Source organism: Labrus bergylta, chromosome 14 (genome assembly GCF_963930695.1).
Source record: "Labrus bergylta chromosome 14, fLabBer1.1, whole genome shotgun sequence".
In the NCBI taxonomy this organism is placed as follows: Eukaryota; Metazoa; Chordata; class Actinopteri; order Labriformes; family Labridae; genus Labrus; species Labrus bergylta.
In genome coordinates, this window is record NC_089208.1 from 20,433,076 (window position 1) to 20,449,487 (window position 16,412).

The following is a 16,412-nucleotide window of genomic DNA, read 5'->3' on the forward strand; positions in this document are numbered from 1 at the left end:
CACAGCAATCCTATCACACAAAGGCTGCTCAAGTAAACCTCAAATTGTAAAAAAAAATATATATATATATATATTTTTTTAACAGATATTGAAGGATTTACTTTCCTTTGAATACCTACATCTATTAGTCAAGTGAAGTTTATTTCTATGGCACATTTTCAGCACATTTCAGCAACAAGGTGCTTCACACAAGACATCAAAAGCATCACGACAAAGAGAAAAAAACATTAAACATTAAAATAGAAAATTTAAAAATCACTCAAACAAACTGAAGATCCAAAGAAGACATTAAAATACAAAATATATAAATAACCTCAGATTTGTATACATGTGTCAGTGTCATATTTCTATGAAGTCCTCGACGGCTGAGTCTAACCTTCCCGACGATATTAGTCACAAAATTCATCACATCTGAGTGGATTTGCCACAGGAGCTTATTTCTATTTATTTACCTTTAGCATTAAGTACAAGCCACATGAACAACATGCGTACCATCAATGTCTTACACACTCTGAGTCCAGCCTAATTAAACAACACCAAGAATCATGTTTGAATATCAAACTAATGTTTCAGCTCGGTTCCATCCAAAGAAAGGAGCAGGTGGGTATAAAACTTCCCAAGAGAAGGACTGAATTTTAACCTCCAATGTTGGAGTATACACTTTAATGTGATATTATTTTGTGTTGGAATATACATTTTAATGTGAGCTCCACTTTGTGTGCACACATTTAACAGGGGTAACCGTTCTGTCGCCATGTTCATTCACTAACATCTAACCAGACGGAGTGTGCTCATTATCGGTGTTGTGTTGTTTTGTGGCTTCTGTGTTGCTTTGATTTTAAACTAACAAGTTTTAAGTTTTAAGTTTCAATATAACAGTATTATATCTAATAGTATACATACATCTATATACATGTTTTTATCCATGTATTTCATGGAATTCAATTCATCTTCCAATCTAAAATTCTCTTGATTCAAGACAATTTTCCCCTTGGATCAAAGAAGCTGAAAGTTAAGTAAACATATGTTCAAATCTTTAAACATAACCATATAAAGAAAAAAAAGATTTGGCAAAAATTAATATTATCTCCTTAATTGAGTTTCTCTGATTGAAGGAATAATGAATTGAATAATGAATAAGCTGGTTTTTAATCATGTTTGTTCCCAATGAAAGTTGTATCATTGTACAGGTTGAGACAACATTGTTGCAGATGGAAGCTGCATTGATCGGTTCTTACAAGCCCAGATGTCCATTCTGTGTCACAAAAGCTTCAGCTGTTACATCCAATGTTCACTGACGTTGATGTTCTCCTCAGAGGGGCAGAGCTCACATTCCAACTATGTTTCATATCTCACACTCAAATATATACAGCTTATAGTTTCATTCATTCAATCAAAAAAATCCTGAAACTAGAAATGTATGTGTTTGAAAAGATCGGTTATGTTTACTGAAGTTTGTCTAAACCATATTGAATCATTCTCTGAGCATGAGGGTCTGGTCATTCTTTCTGCAGCACTCTATTTTGGGAATGTACACCTCATATCGTAACAAGTTTTTGGGTTACTACTATATCTTGCTTGGTAACTGTTGACACTTTTGAATCGTATTTCTGCATCAGCTATTGCTGTTGCATCGCTAAAGATATTTTTAAACTGATTATTTTTCTTTCAATGATTTAAGATCGGTTGTCATTACTGTAAGTGCCTGTCCATCTTTTTCTGCCCACAGGACTCCAGCCAGATCGGGCTGCTGAAGGAGCTTTTGGACCTGCAGAAAGACATGGTTGTGATGTTGCTGTCACTATTAGAGGGTACAAAAGTTTGGTTTTTAACAGTTTTCATCTCATACGCTCTTCCTCTTTTTTCAGACCTTTGTTTAACTGTTACTGTGTTATACAGGAAATGTGGTAAATGGAACAATTGCCCGACAGATGGTTGACATGTTGGTAGAATCCTCCAGCAACGTGGAGATGATCCTCAAGTTCTTTGACATGTTCCTCAAACTGAAAGACATTGTGGCGTCGGACGCTTTCCGTGATTACGTCACAGACCCTCGAGGGCTGATCTCCAAGAAGGACTTCCAGAAGGCCATGGACAGCCAGAAACAGTACTCCCCCTCTGAGATCCAGTTTCTTTTGTCCTGCTCAGAAGCAGATGAGAATGACATGATCCACTATGAGGAGTACGCCAATCGCTTCCAGGAACCTGCCAAGGACATCGGGTTCAACATCGCCGTGCTGCTAACCAACCTGTCTGAGCATGTTCCCCATGACACCAGGCTGAAGAACTTCCTGGAACAAGCAGAGAGCGTGCTCAACTACTTCCGCCCCTTCCTTGGCCGTATTGAAATAATGGGCGCCAGCAGAAAGATCGAGCGTATCTACTTTGAAATCAGTGAAGTAAACCGTAAACAGTGGGAGATGCCGCAGGTCAGAGAGTCCAAACGACAGTTCATCTTTGACGTGGTCAATGAGGGCGGAGAGTCCGAGAAGATGGAAATGTTTGTCAACTTCTGCGAAGACACCATCTTTGAGATGAATATAGCCTCACAAATCTCAGAGCAGGAGGAAGAGGAGAAGGGGGAAGAAGACGACGAAGGAGATGAAGGTGGAGGTGAGGGAGGACAGGGTGCGGGGGCGAACGGAGGAGGTGACGAGGACAGTAACGGAGAGGAAGGGCAGCCTGAGTCCAGCTCTGCCTTTGCAGACTTCATTAACAGCATGTTGGGCTTCCTCAGTATTTTCACCTTCAGAAACCTTCGCAGACAATATCGGCGAGTGAGAAAGATGACCATCAAAGAGATTGTCGTGGCTTTGTCCACATTTTTCTGGACAATCTTGATGAGTATATTACACTTTATTTACAATGTGTGCAAAGGCTTCTTCATGATCGTCTGGCAAACTCTGTTCGGAGGCGGCTTGGTGGAGGGGGCGAAAAACATCACTGTGACTGAGATTCTAGCGAGCATGCCGGATCCAACGCAGGACGACGTGCATGGAGATGGACCTGGAGAGCCGAGGACAGGGGAAGAACAAGACACTGGAGGTGTAACGGACTCTGGGGAGACTGGGAGTGGGGAGGAGGAAGAGGAAGACACACAGGAGAAAGAGGGTGGGAGAGTTGCAGGTGTTGATGCTCCAGGTGGACTTGGAGACATGGGTGTGGAGTCACCTGTTGAACCGCCAACTCCTGAAGGAACGCCAATAACAAAAAGGAAAATGGTGAGTGTTTAGGTGAATTCAAGTGTCTAAATATACTGAATACATTGGGTGGTCAATTTGTTTCAAAAAGGGAATCAAATAATGCTGAATAAAAGGGAAGGCTAAAGTGCTGGTGGCATATATGAGTATGTTATGAGTTGACGCTAATGAAGATTGACATATAATCATTGCTTTGTGTTTTATAACAGCCTCAAGAAGAGCCTGAGGCGAGCCAGAAACCACCTGAACCTGTTCCTGTAGTGGAACCTCCCCCTGAACCAGAAAAGGCTGAGTAAGAGCCTTCTCTTGTTTCTTCGTCAACATTAAAATGCCCTCCACATATTTTCATGATATATCATGGTTCTAGTTTACAGACTAGAAACATTTATACCAGGACTGTATTCTTTAAATAATCATTCTTATGGTACCTGCCAAACTGTTGCAGCAGTAACATTATTGCCAGTATACAACGTACCTTAAAGTCTGAGACATAAGGAAGAGACACATATCTGAGAAAACAGTTTGCACATTTGCATCATTGGTACATCATGATTAGTTTTTTGTTGTTGTTTGGTTGTTACAGGGTTGAAACTGGAGAGAAAGCCGAAAAAGACTCCCCAAGCAAGGAGGAAGAACAGCGAGTAGAGCGCAAGATAGCTGCGAAAAAGAAGGAGAAGAAGCCGAAAAGGGAAGGAGGTTTTCAGATCTGGACTGAGCTGGAAACCCAAAGAAATAAATTCATGGTGAGGAATTTGATGCAGAATTGATCTGTTGGCAAATTATCTCTGCACTTAGAAACGTACTTATCAGTGAAAAATGTTTTTGTTTTTGTAGAACTACCTCTCTAGAAACTTCTACAACCTGCGCTTTTTGGCTCTGTTCCTCGCATTTGCCCTGAACTTCATTCTGCTGTTCTACAAGGTAACGAGATACTTGCCTATTGCATTTGAACATTCCTGCTGTACTTGAGCACCCAATAATGTTTGTTTTATGTTTTTCCTTATGTTAAATGCATGTTTTTTGTGACTGATTCCACATCTCTCGTTGCACTCCGACTGTACCAAGCTTGTCTGCATTTTTCTGTTCAGGTGTCTGACACGCCCCCTGAGGGTGAAGAGATGGAGGGGTCAGGGTTTTCAGAGGGGAGTGGTATGTTTGAAGGCTCTGGGTTGTTTGAAGGCTCGGCTGAAGAAGCCGAGGGATCTGGAATGAGTGACGGAGGAGATGAGGACGAGGAAGATGTTCCGCTTTATTTCTATTTAGAGGAGAGCACTGGCTACATGCAGCCAACACTGGCCTTCATTGCTGCCCTGCACACAGTCATTTCATTCATCTGTATCATTGGCTACAACTGTCTCAAGGTATGATGGAAAAACAGCAAAGAAAACTGTTGATTTCACCTGAAAGCTGAGCCTCAGTTAATCTTTTTTTTTTTTCTCACACCAGATTCCACTGGTTATCTTTAAACGGGAGAAAGAACTTGCAAGAAAATTGGAGTTTGACGGCCTCTACATCACAGAGCAGCCTGAGGACGATGACATAAAGGGCCAGTGGGACAGACTGGTTCTGAATACACCGTGCGTGGACACAGAATGATTCATTTACCTGGTCACAAAGCAGTCGCATGATACAAACCCAATCACCACTTTTGCAGTGAATTATATTAAATATGGAGGCATGAAAAAGTTTGGATAAAGTCAAGGTAGAAAATGTGGCCTTTTGGGTTCACACCTTGAAATATTGAGAAAATAGTCCAGACTTTTAATTGTTGAATTTTTATTTGTTCAGGGACCAATAAGAAGCACCAATAAGTGCACTGATTCCACACACTACAGCATTTATAGCCTAGGCTGATGAGCAATGCCTTTCATTAGATGGGCCTTTAAAATACATACAAACTTTGTCAAATACCAACTGGTTAAATATTTAATAAAGAATGATTTCCCCCCCTTTCACAGCTCCTTCCCAAACAACTATTGGGATAAGTTTGTCAAACGGAAGGTGAGTAGACTTAATGATTTTGGGAGGTTTGAAAAAATGGCTTTTGTAGAGCTGCTTGATGTTTCAATCTGTATCATCATACAGGTCCTGGATAAGTACGGAGACATTTATGGCAGAGAAAGAATCGCTGAACTTCTGGGTGTGGATTTAGCCTCCCTGGATGTGAGCCAACAGCATGAGAAGAAACAGGAGGAACCAGATAGCTCCATGTTTTCATGGTAAAGTACATATTGAACTCACAGAGATGTGAAGGGTAGATTATAGCCGTCTAAACTGGAATTCATTATCTCAAAGAGGATGTTAATAAATGTGTTGGATTTTAGGGTGACATCCATTGACATCAAGTACCAGATCTGGAAGTTTGGCGTCGTGTTCACAGACGGTGTAAGCAAACCCATATTGACTTGGATATAATACACCATTAAACACTATGTGAATGTATCTTACCTCTAAGAGCCAAAACAACCGTTTTCTAATTTCTTTTTAGACCTTCCTTTATCTGTGTTGGTACCTGATCATGTCTCTGCTCGGACATTACAACAACTTCTTCTACGCCTGTCACTTGCTGGACATCGCCATGGGTGTCAAGACTCTTCGCACTATCCTGTCCTCAGTCACACACAACGGCAAACAGGCAAGCGGCGGGAGAAACCCAAATAGTGTTACCTATAATTCAGTTTGAGTGTACTTAATGTGTGTTCTCCTTGTGTTCGCTAGCTCATGATGACGGTGGGCTTGTTGGCGGTGGTGGTGTACCTTTACACGGTGGTCGCGTTCAATTTCTTCCGCAAGTTTTACAACAAGAGCGAGGATGAAGATGAACCAGATATGAAATGTGATGACATGATGACTGTAAGTCACCGTGGACCTAAAAATATGTGGACTTTATTACTCACCTCTAAAGTAATCCTAAGGAGACATGCATTCATGCAATTTATTTATCACGAGTCATTTCTGTTTCCATGAGACCCAAACTTATTGATCTTATTATCTTGAGATAAAAGCTATGGTTTTACCTTGATGACGAGTCAATTTCACTGGTTTTTACTCAACTTATTTTTGTTATGTATAACAATACAAGCTCTGTTATCCTGAGACAACAAGAAAATAAGACAAGAACTTGTGAAAACAAATGGAAAGTACTCGTTCACAGGAAAAAGGTGTAAATAAAATGTATTGAAGCAAGTCTACTTAAGGCGTCTGTACACCTCCAACCATCCATGTGCAATTTTTTTGTGTGTGTGTTTGTCTTTGCAGTGCTATCTGTTCCACATGTACGTCGGTGTGCGTGCTGGTGGAGGCATTGGAGATGAAATCGAGGATCCCGCTGGAGATGAATACGAGCTTTATCGAGTGGTCTTTGACATTACCTTCTTCTTCTTTGTCATCGTTATTCTTCTGGCCATCATTCAGGGTAAAGACAATGCTGCTTTGGAGGACACTTTCAAAAATTCATGCCATTGGGTAAAAAAACTGGAGGGAACTAACAAGGGAATAATATGAGGAGCTTTTGGAGACAGACTTGAATCTGTTCACACAGAGAAGGGATGTTAAGGTAGAGGTATGGTGTGAAAACTAAACTCTTTAATCCTCTAATGTCACTGCAGGTCTGATCATTGATGCCTTTGGAGAACTCCGAGACCAACAGGAGCAGGTCAAGGAAGACATGGAGGTACAGAGTAACAGTGGAGAGTTGAAACTAACGCTTTATGTAACCACAGCTTTGATTGAATACTCATCATTGGTTTTTTTTGCAGACAAAATGCTTCATATGTGGGATTGGAAGCGACTACTTTGATACAACGCCACACGGCTTTGAGACGCACACGTTTGATGAACACAACCTGGCCAATTACATGTGAGTCCACATCATCTGTGTTTATGTGCATAAAGTGCGTGTGTGTGTGTGTGTGTGTGTGTGTGTGTGTGTGTGTGTGTGTGTGTGTGTGTGTGTGTGTGTGTGTGTGTGTGTGTGTGTGTGTGTGTGTGTGTGTGTGTGTGTGTGTGTGTGTGTGTGTGAGAGAGTGTGTGTGAACTAGATATGACCTATAATTAACACGCATGTTCTCTTTCAGGTTCTTTTTAATGTACCTCATCAACAAAGATGAAACGGAGCACACTGGACAGGTTAGTCTGAAATCTTTTATTACTGCTTTTTTTAATTTTTGAAAGTTTTTTAATGGATTTCTGAAGACAGCTTTGACCACCTTTTGATTCTTACGTCTTGTGTTTTAGGAGTCCTATGTGTGGAAAATGTACCAGGAGCGTGCGTGGGACTTCTTCCCCGCTGGAGACTGTTTTAGAAAACAATATGAGGATCAGCTATCATAACCAGACATGCACTTGACACATCCGAGGGAAAATAACAGCCATTGTTCTGCGTCTGTGCTCATCATTCCAGACATATCACACAGGAAATGATTGGGTCCTGAGGAATGAAAAATGTCTCAAATAATCTACATGTAAAGAGAGACTGAAGCGATGGTTATTTATTTCTTCCAAAGCTAAATGTATTGAAACTTTCTTTTTCATTATGGGTTTCCTTCAACACGTTTCATGTGAGGGGAAGATTCTAAAACACCTGTTTATATGAAAGATGTAATCAAGTGCCAAAGCCGTCACACGAGTCGCCATAACCAGCACACAGCACCAGAATGTAGCTGCTAAGAAGAACACTACCTTTTTGTTTTTGTGATCATTGTGTCACTTCAGCAGAGTTTTATGCCTTCATTATTTCTTTCTTCACATACTACAGAATATTTGCTTGGTTTTAAGTTATTTTATTTATTGTTTTTAAAGACAGATTCTGTAATGAAAACTAATTCTGTATAAGCTTCATTTTAATGTGATATTGATTTGATCGTTTTCTCATGAGCTTCACAAAGTTTGTTCAGTTGATTTGATCACTAGTGATGTGGCTGCTGTGTCCTCTCCGTGTACAGTTGAGCTACGTTTAAAAACCCTGATGAATTTGCAATTTTTACAATGGATTTCTTTCTTAAGCACGTTCACAATTAATGTTTGTATTTAATGATATTTAATGATGTAATCCGAGAAGACAGAAGACATCTAAATAAGCATGGTTTACAGAGGATAAGACCCTGACATGCACTGGTTAAGTGTTGAAAGTTTAATCATTGCAGAAAGAATTCAGGGATTTAGTGATAACCTGTGATGAAGTTATTACATAATGGAAGTAGATGGCTCAACAGTTGTTTTTTGTACCATCTGGATTTGAAGAGAGGGAATGAGTCCCGGAGGTTTGGTGAAAACTGACTTCAAAATGACTTGTTAAATCTCTGTTTGTAAAACTGAAATTAAAGGAAAAATATTCAAGTGTTCGTCTCTTTACAGTAACTCTGCGCACACTGCTGCAGTTTGTGTCTAACCTCTCATCACAACCTGTTTCCATACCAAGCTGTTGAACTGTTTCTCTGTGGAACCTCCCAGCTGAATGAGGATTAAGCCTGAGCATTAAAACTCACATTGAGCCTCATGTGCTTTTCACCCATCCTGTCGTCTAAACATTTCACTCCGAGCTTGTACCGACAAAGGCTGCATCGACTGTTAACATGAACGTCTCAGAGATCCACCACGGGGTGCTGAGGATGTACGGTGAGCTGACCTTTTCCACTGAATAGTCATAACAGCTGTGGTAGTATTTCAGAGCAAAAACATGGCTGGCTCTCTTACGACAGGCTATAGGATGGCTATGTGATTTAAAAAGAAAATGGATTTATGATAATCTGCATATTTGCTGTCTGTTCCCCGTCATTCTTTAAAGTGATTTTTGGATATTCCCCCTGTTTCAAAAGGAAGATTGCAATCATGTTAAAGCATTGCTTTGTGGAGTTGTAGTGATTTAAAATTATTTTCAGTAAGGTTGAAAATGTATAGTGTGAGTTGGTGGTTTAAAAAAACAGCCAATAAGAAGTAGTCCAAAATAACATTTTACAGTATGATAAGATATTGTTAATCAAGTAAGCATTGCTCTCGTAACAAGAAAAAATAACCATGATTTAACCGGCTTATCATCTATTAACTGAGATGAGTATTGTTTTGTTTAAGATTTTTAAATTTGTGTTTTTAAAGAGACACATTTTGTTCATGTTAAAGCCACAGCTGTGTTGAGAACCGTCAAAGAATCATTATCTGAAGGGCTGGCTGGAATACAATAAAATGATTAGTAATCTAAAGTACATCATGTTTCATCTTTCTTCACCAGCTCTTGTAGTGTAATAATGTTACATGCATTAATAAAGCACATTTTCCCCATGTGTTTTTCCCTGTATGTTTGTATCTTGATGAAATCCAGATGTGTGCGTGTGAATGTGATAAAGCCCCTGATTGGTTGAGCCCCTCATCCACATCCTCTTGATCCTCCAACCACCTGACTGCCTCTAATCTGGTGGGATGATGGAATGACAAAGTGTTCATGCTTTAATCCAGCTGTACACTGCCCCCACTGCTATCAGGATCACTGTGACCACCCTAAATATTGTCAATAAGCTCTAGGGTATGATTAGAAATGTTTATCACGTCTGTTTTTTCCAACCTGCTCCTCTCATCCAGGTGGATTTATTTTCAAACAGTGGAAAAAGAGGTTTCTGCTCCTGACAGCTGAGGGCAGTCTCCTGGTGTGTCACGATGCCTCTTCCCCCCCTGACCAGCTGGTTCAGTTGCAGGGCGGTTGTGAGACTATAGTTGAAGGCAAGGAGATCCTCGACCTGCCTAAATTACCCTCTGGTGGAAGCAGAGACTGCTGCTTTGCTCTGATCCTCCCCCAGAATAAATACCTGCTGCTGATGACTGAAACCTCTGCAGAATGCAGGTCTGGTTGATACTGTGCTTTCTCAACTTCACACTTTGCCTTGTTCAAGTAGAATGTTAAAAAAAGGTTTGGTCTATTGTCTATATCTTTAACTCAAATTTGAGAGTTGTGTCACATATTTACCACCAATGTAGGAAATAGTAAGGATTTTGTGTAAATAGACAAGTAAAAAGATGTGAAAGAGTGAAACAAGGAAGGCAGTGAAACACAGCGTAAACCAAAAAATTATCTGGCAGCTATCCACCATGACAATGCAATTTTTATAATTAACTTCTACTGTTCTTCTTGAAAATATATGATTATATGATTATTATATATGATTTAGAGGTGCTATTCCAGACGTCAGAGCCAGGCTAGCTGTTTCCTACTGTCTTCAGTTTTCATGCTTTGCTAAGCTAAGCTAACCAGAAGTAGCTTCATATGACAAACTGACAGAGCGATATCAAACTTCTCCTGTAACTCAACTAAAAGATACAATTCCCCAAAATGATAAAAGTGCTATCCTTGCTGACTTCACTATTTATGCATATTATGAGAAAAAAAAATTGTCAAACATGTCAAACATTTACCTCCAGTGAACTTGGGAGTAATTTTGGTAGTTTGGTAGAAATGGACAAGAAGACTGATACAGCTGTTAGTTATTAAAGAGTACAAACAGGTAGTTTGCTAAGCATAGATAGGTTAAGCCAACAAAGATACTATGGAACTTGTACTTTTTACTAATATTTTGTAATGAATAAATAAAAGCTAAATTATATCTTCATGACAACCACCGGTGTTAGGCTACCGGTTTTCTCTTATATCATTCTGCAAGATAGTTAAATACAACATTTTCCCTAAAAAAAACTTTTATAAAAACGTTGCTAAACTTCTGTTCACCTGGGTGGCTTACTTGTTGATGTATACATTAGATGAGGGTGACCATGGCCTACATCACGATTTTACTGGGAACACCCCATTTTCTAGCTCTCTGTCCCAAGTCCCCACGAAATATCTAACAAACACTAACATGCCCTGGTTTTGAACAGTCCCTGTCCCAGTTGTAACCAACCAAAACAATGTGCATGCTTGCAACACTGATTTGTCTGTATGTATGTCAATCAATGATGTTGCCAATGCAGCTAGCTGCTGTTTTAACCAGGAGCTTACAGCTTCCTTGGCAATGAATATGCTGTGTTTTGCACACACTGCAAGCGTCCATTTTCAGTCTCCAACGGTGGAAATGCAGACACACGAAGCCATATTAAAATTAGCAAACACAAATGGTGGGTACAGGCTGGATGTAGCACTGTTACGATCTACTTCAGGGAGGCGAATGCCGGTGCCAACCAATTTAAACGAGCTGGGCACTTTTACCTACCAGCTTGTGTGATCAGAAATGGCCCAATCTGTGGATCTTTACATGTGGGTTTGCAGTAGAATTAAAGTGTCCCGATTTGGAGGTTTGCAAACATTAGAAAAGAGAAAAAGAAGCCAGCCCTACATCAGATACATTTTTCACCGTCCTCAATTTTCCATTCCTGCTAACTCAGTTGGACGTCTAACTCCTCTTCCCACAATACCAGGAGGCATATTGTGAGAAAGGAAGTTTGACAAACTAGAGACACAAATACTTCACATTCCATGCTACCTGTCATTTCACTGGTGGATCTATAGTGTTGCTTGCTCTATGATTTGGATGGCAGAACTAACATTTGTTTTTCCTTTTTTTTTTTTTAAATGCTTTTTAGTCAATGGGTGAATACGCTGAAAAAAGTGAAACAGGTGAGATGAGACTCATTTAGTGATTTGTAAAATGTGAATGCCTACCTACAGCAAGATCAATCTAAAATCATGCTAGCTGCTCTTTTAGCTAAATGCTTATTAACGTATAGTCGTCCGTCTATCAGTAAATGTTATCCTTTCAAATCTCGAAAGAAAACTCAATTAAAAAAATATTTTCCACAGAGTGTCACATCACCTCTCAGTCCTTGTAAAAGACATCAGGTGAATCCTCCACACATCACCCTCAAAGACCTGGTGCCTGAGCAAATCCTGGAAAAAGATCCACCAACACCACCGGTTATTGACACAGAGGCCCCCTCCCCAGGGCCCACAACATGTGCCTCCCCCAGGGATAAAGGTGAGTATGCTTGTTTTCCTCTTACTTTTTTTTTCTTATAATTATCAGGTTTAACCATGCAAGATGGATATTTGATCTCCAATCCAATCCAATCCAACTTTATTTGTTAAGCACTTTAAAACAACCACAGTTGACCAAAGTGCTGTACAGAAGAATAAATAAAACACGTAACAGCTCACATGAGATAAAAGAAAACTACATGTGAAATACAGAATCAAGTTAAAAGACATAAAAATGAATAGGCACGCAAAAAAGAAATAAAAGAAATAAAGAAATAAGTCGACGTCTTAGCGTGTGTCAAAGGCCAGGGAAAAGAGATGGGTCTTAAGAAGAGATTTAAAAACAGGCAGAGAAGAGGCCTGTTTAACGTGCTGAGGTATATCGTTCCATAATTGTGGAGCCGCAACAGCAAACGCACGGTCCCCTCTGAGCTTCCGCTTGGTTTTAGGCACCCTCAGGAGCAGCTCAGAGCAGATCTGTAAGAAGTAACGCGTTCATCAGGTTTTTGTATGACTTCTGTTTAAAACAACAAACATTTTCTTGGTGAGCTGCAGGTGTGAAGACAGATTTTCAGCACAACAGTGTCTGATTTTTTTCCAAACCTGCCCCCTGGTAAATGACCACAAGGGGTCAAAAAGTAATTCAATTCAAATCAATTCAAACAACTTTATTAATCACTCTTGGACAAATTGGTTCTTGAGCAGCTTGTATATATAAAAAAAAAGATAAACACATTGACGTACAGACAAAGAATTATACAAAAGAGCTAAAAATATGAAATAGAGATTTAAAAGGAGACACCAAATTTAAACAGACCGATTAATAGACAACCAGACTGAGTAAAAACAATAAAAGGTTCAGTCATAGAAGGATTAAAAAATAAAAGATCAGTAGTAGTAAAAAGATAAAAGTCAGTAAAAATGTAAAACCTAAGGTGCATTTAGTAATCTGACTGCACAGAGGATGAACGGTTTAGAATAACGGTTAGTTTTCAGTCAACATAACGACTTCCTGATGGCAACAGAGAAAATGTCCAGAAGAAGTTAAAATACTTTCAGCCTTCTTGAGGATCTGATGGTTACAAAAGGAATGCAAGTGTCTTGGTTGTCAGGCTGATAATCTTAGAACAGGTTTTAACAATACTATTTAGATTGTTTCTGGTTTTAGATCATCAAGAGGTTTTTCCACTGATCTTTAATACTGTGATTACGTCCAATTACACGTAGCATTGATATAAAAGCAAAGACTGCCATCTTATCATCAGACTTTGTTATTCTTCCACCGTCTGGGAAAATCTGTTATCCAATTGGATATGTTGTAGTCAAAACACATTTCCCCCGTGACCTTCTCAAGCCATGTCTTGCCTCCTGAAACATCCTCATCATTGATGGGCATGTGTGAAAGGGCAACTCAGAAAGATGTCAGGGAAAGGCTATGCTAAAAATGTGTATATGTTTATGGTAGTGCATGTGTATAAAAGGGTGACAAAAAACATGTTTATTTCCTTCCTAACAGGCAGGAATTCACCTCGTTCAAAGAATTACAAAGGAGGTGTGCACTCTGTCGGGTGTCTGCGTCATGGCACCATCAGCAACGCCCAAACAGCGAAGGCGGTGTATCTGCTGATGGGAGGGGCTGCTGCTTCCTCCGCTATGGGGTACCTTGGCACATGCGCGCTCACTAATCTTGAAGCCAAAGGTCCTGACATGCCGCTCAACACGGATTTCTCTGGCATGGGACAGGCAGGAGCGTACCATACCTGCGGCCCCACACTCGACTCCCCTCACTATAACAGCTTTGACTTTGAGGTGGGAGACTCCGATTTTGATACTTTTGATTGTGGTGCATTTACCTTCTAATGATGTACAGTACTACAGGTCGAGGTTATGGATCAGGTCAGCTGTAATGATGCAATAAATACTATATAAATAAATCAGGTTCTGTAAAGGTAAGTCATAACTGTAAAACAGGTTTTATTTTTATTTGTGGAAACCAGTAATACTGACCGGTACTCTTTTTTTTAAGTACAAAATTGTTATTTACATATGCAGCAGTAATGAAGCAACATTAACTTTCCTTTGGAGTTGTGTTAGTGGTCAATGTCGCTGTCTTTTAGCTTTGTTTTTGGTCTCCACCAACCCCTAAGGGTACTAATGTGGCTCCTTTGGATTGTAAATGTTCTGCGATGTTCACCAGCTAGTCGCTAACTTTGTCTGATGTTAGGTGCTCGTGTGCGTAACGCTTAAATCTGTTCCTCCAACCAAGCTTTGTGACATGTTGAATATTTAACAAGTTTTGAATTATTACTGTGATTGTATGAAGTATTTAAAAAAAAAACATTTTGTGCTTATGTCCACCCCTTGTATGTGCATTATTTGTCACCAAAATGACACTATATATACCATCAGTGATTGTGACTGTGATACAAATACATGTTCAAAATGATACAAGCCGGCATTATTCATAAATGTTCATTACTAATCCATGGATTATCTTTGGGCATTTGCAATCCGATAAACATATACACCATGTCTGTACCTTTGTTGGAGTTGTGCATGTTTTAAACAAGGTGAAGAGATTCATATCTGTATCAAACTTTCATTTAACCACTGGAAGTGAAAAAAAAAAAAACTTCAAAGGGCTCTTCTGACTCTCTGCATCCTCATCTTTTGTGCATATTTTGTGTTTCTGTTATAACTGCAATTTTATATCTATGTTGGGTTAAAAGCAAAATTCTATATTACATCCATTTCAGGCTATTTTACTTGTACGAATAAAATAGACATGCGAAAATGAATCTTAGTCTCACTTGCTCTTCTTTATGCTTCTCACATACTATTACATTTATAAACCAAAGTCTCTTTTTGAGAACTTTACATTATAGGAATAGTTATAGAAGTCTTACATTAAATGTGTAGGGTCGCCTATTTTGTTGTTTGATAGGTCTATTTATCTTTTGTTTAACATTAAACACACAAATATAAGAAACTGAGATTCTTCAATGTTAGTACTCAAAGTAGTTATAATCAAATTTTGCTGAGGCCACAAAAGCCGTGGAAGGGCTAAAGCAATAGTATAGGCCTATTTTACATGTTAAGTGTGTTCCCCTCTTGCTACATCACAAGATGAACTTAAAAAGTCAGCAGCCTATATGTTGTAAATGTCCTAATATTTTCACTTTGTGACATATTATGATGGAAATATCAAAACAGAAAAGGTTTCACTAATGTTTTTAATTCTCGTTTTGATACAAGCCAACTTACTTTACGTTGCCTTTTCCTTGATTAGGGGCTGCCATTATAAAAAGTTTCCTTGTGAAGTTAGATTGGACGGATGCATTTCATAGAAGTTTGACCAGGAGGTTTTTACATTTTTAAGCGCACACGCCGCTGGCCATGTACAAGAACTCATTTATTCAGTCTGGCTTTTATATAGTGTTTTATATCAATTCAAATTGTAACATTACTGTATTGTCTTTTTTATCCTAGGACAATTTTAAATATTTTCCTCTTATGTATTTATTTTAATATCTTGTTGCTTTTATGTGTCATATTTTATTTTATTTTATTTTTATACATATTTTTTAATTCTTATTGGTGTGCATTAGTCTCTCAATGATTTTATAAACTACTTATTGTCAACAACTTCTCTGCACTCTTGTTCCCAGCTAGTTTGTTCCCAAATCGCTTCCCATAGGCCTACTGTTTGATTTTTTTTTAATCCATATCAATGCATCAGGTCTGAAAGCAGATCAGATGTTACATGCTAAATTTCAATCCAAATGAATTAATAACAACCTAAGGTAATATGTGAAGGAAGCAGGGTTAAAGAACAGTATTTGTTTACCTTAAGATGTGAAGTTGAGTTTCAAAGCAACATCAAATACAACAAGGTAGTTTTTTTGAGTCCTGACTTAAAACTTTATTTTGAAGAGAGAAACAAAAAGCGTCTTTATGTCTTCTTTTGGGGCAAACATGAGGAGTCTATAATGCATTTATATAATATTATGCATTTCTATAAATCACACTTTGACAGTTGAAATTAGTTGCTACATTCCATATTATATATATATATATACATATGCTATAATATAAAAAATCTTGCTTTGTTTTGGATAAAAAAAGCTTAAATATTAAAGTTAAATCAATAAGCACAACCTTTACAGACATCACATTGAAACACTTATTACATGTTTATTAATCTTTAATAAGTAAGTCATTTAATTTTTGATTTGTAAAGGTGCTATATAAATAAAGTG

General features: G+C 38.7%; 2 protein-coding genes across 2 annotated transcripts in view; both read left to right on the forward strand.

Annotated features, from left to right (window-relative positions):
* The window catches only part of LOC109983565 (ryanodine receptor 1-like), a 49,481-nt gene extending 40,942 nt beyond the window's left edge, over positions 1-8,539 (forward strand). Inside the window, exons 90-106 of the mRNA XM_065963157.1 lie at positions 1,730-1,811; positions 1,900-3,221; positions 3,410-3,492; positions 3,784-3,943; positions 4,035-4,121; positions 4,289-4,561; positions 4,647-4,777; positions 5,159-5,201; positions 5,286-5,419; positions 5,525-5,585; positions 5,689-5,835; positions 5,919-6,053; positions 6,459-6,615; positions 6,809-6,873; positions 6,959-7,059; positions 7,277-7,328; positions 7,437-8,539. Coding sequence (XP_065819229.1) covers positions 1,730-1,811; positions 1,900-3,221; positions 3,410-3,492; positions 3,784-3,943; positions 4,035-4,121; positions 4,289-4,561; positions 4,647-4,777; positions 5,159-5,201; positions 5,286-5,419; positions 5,525-5,585; positions 5,689-5,835; positions 5,919-6,053; positions 6,459-6,615; positions 6,809-6,873; positions 6,959-7,059; positions 7,277-7,328; positions 7,437-7,532 — 3,129 coding nt within the window. The 3' untranslated portion in view covers positions 7,533-8,539. The remainder of the gene's footprint in view (positions 1-1,729; positions 1,812-1,899; positions 3,222-3,409; positions 3,493-3,783; positions 3,944-4,034; positions 4,122-4,288; positions 4,562-4,646; positions 4,778-5,158; positions 5,202-5,285; positions 5,420-5,524; positions 5,586-5,688; positions 5,836-5,918; positions 6,054-6,458; positions 6,616-6,808; positions 6,874-6,958; positions 7,060-7,276; positions 7,329-7,436) is intronic.
* A 96-nt stretch (positions 8,540-8,635) lies between these two features.
* Positions 8,636-14,951, forward strand: LOC136182389 (uncharacterized). Its single transcript, XM_065962736.1, has 5 exons — positions 8,636-8,816; positions 9,774-10,032; positions 11,763-11,796; positions 11,980-12,154; positions 13,670-14,951. The coding sequence occupies exons 1-5, from the start codon at positions 8,774-8,776 to the stop codon at positions 14,011-14,013; spliced, it is 855 nt and encodes a 284-aa protein (XP_065818808.1). The 5' UTR covers positions 8,636-8,773; the 3' UTR covers positions 14,014-14,951.
* The last annotated feature ends 1,461 nt before the right edge of the window (positions 14,952-16,412 follow it).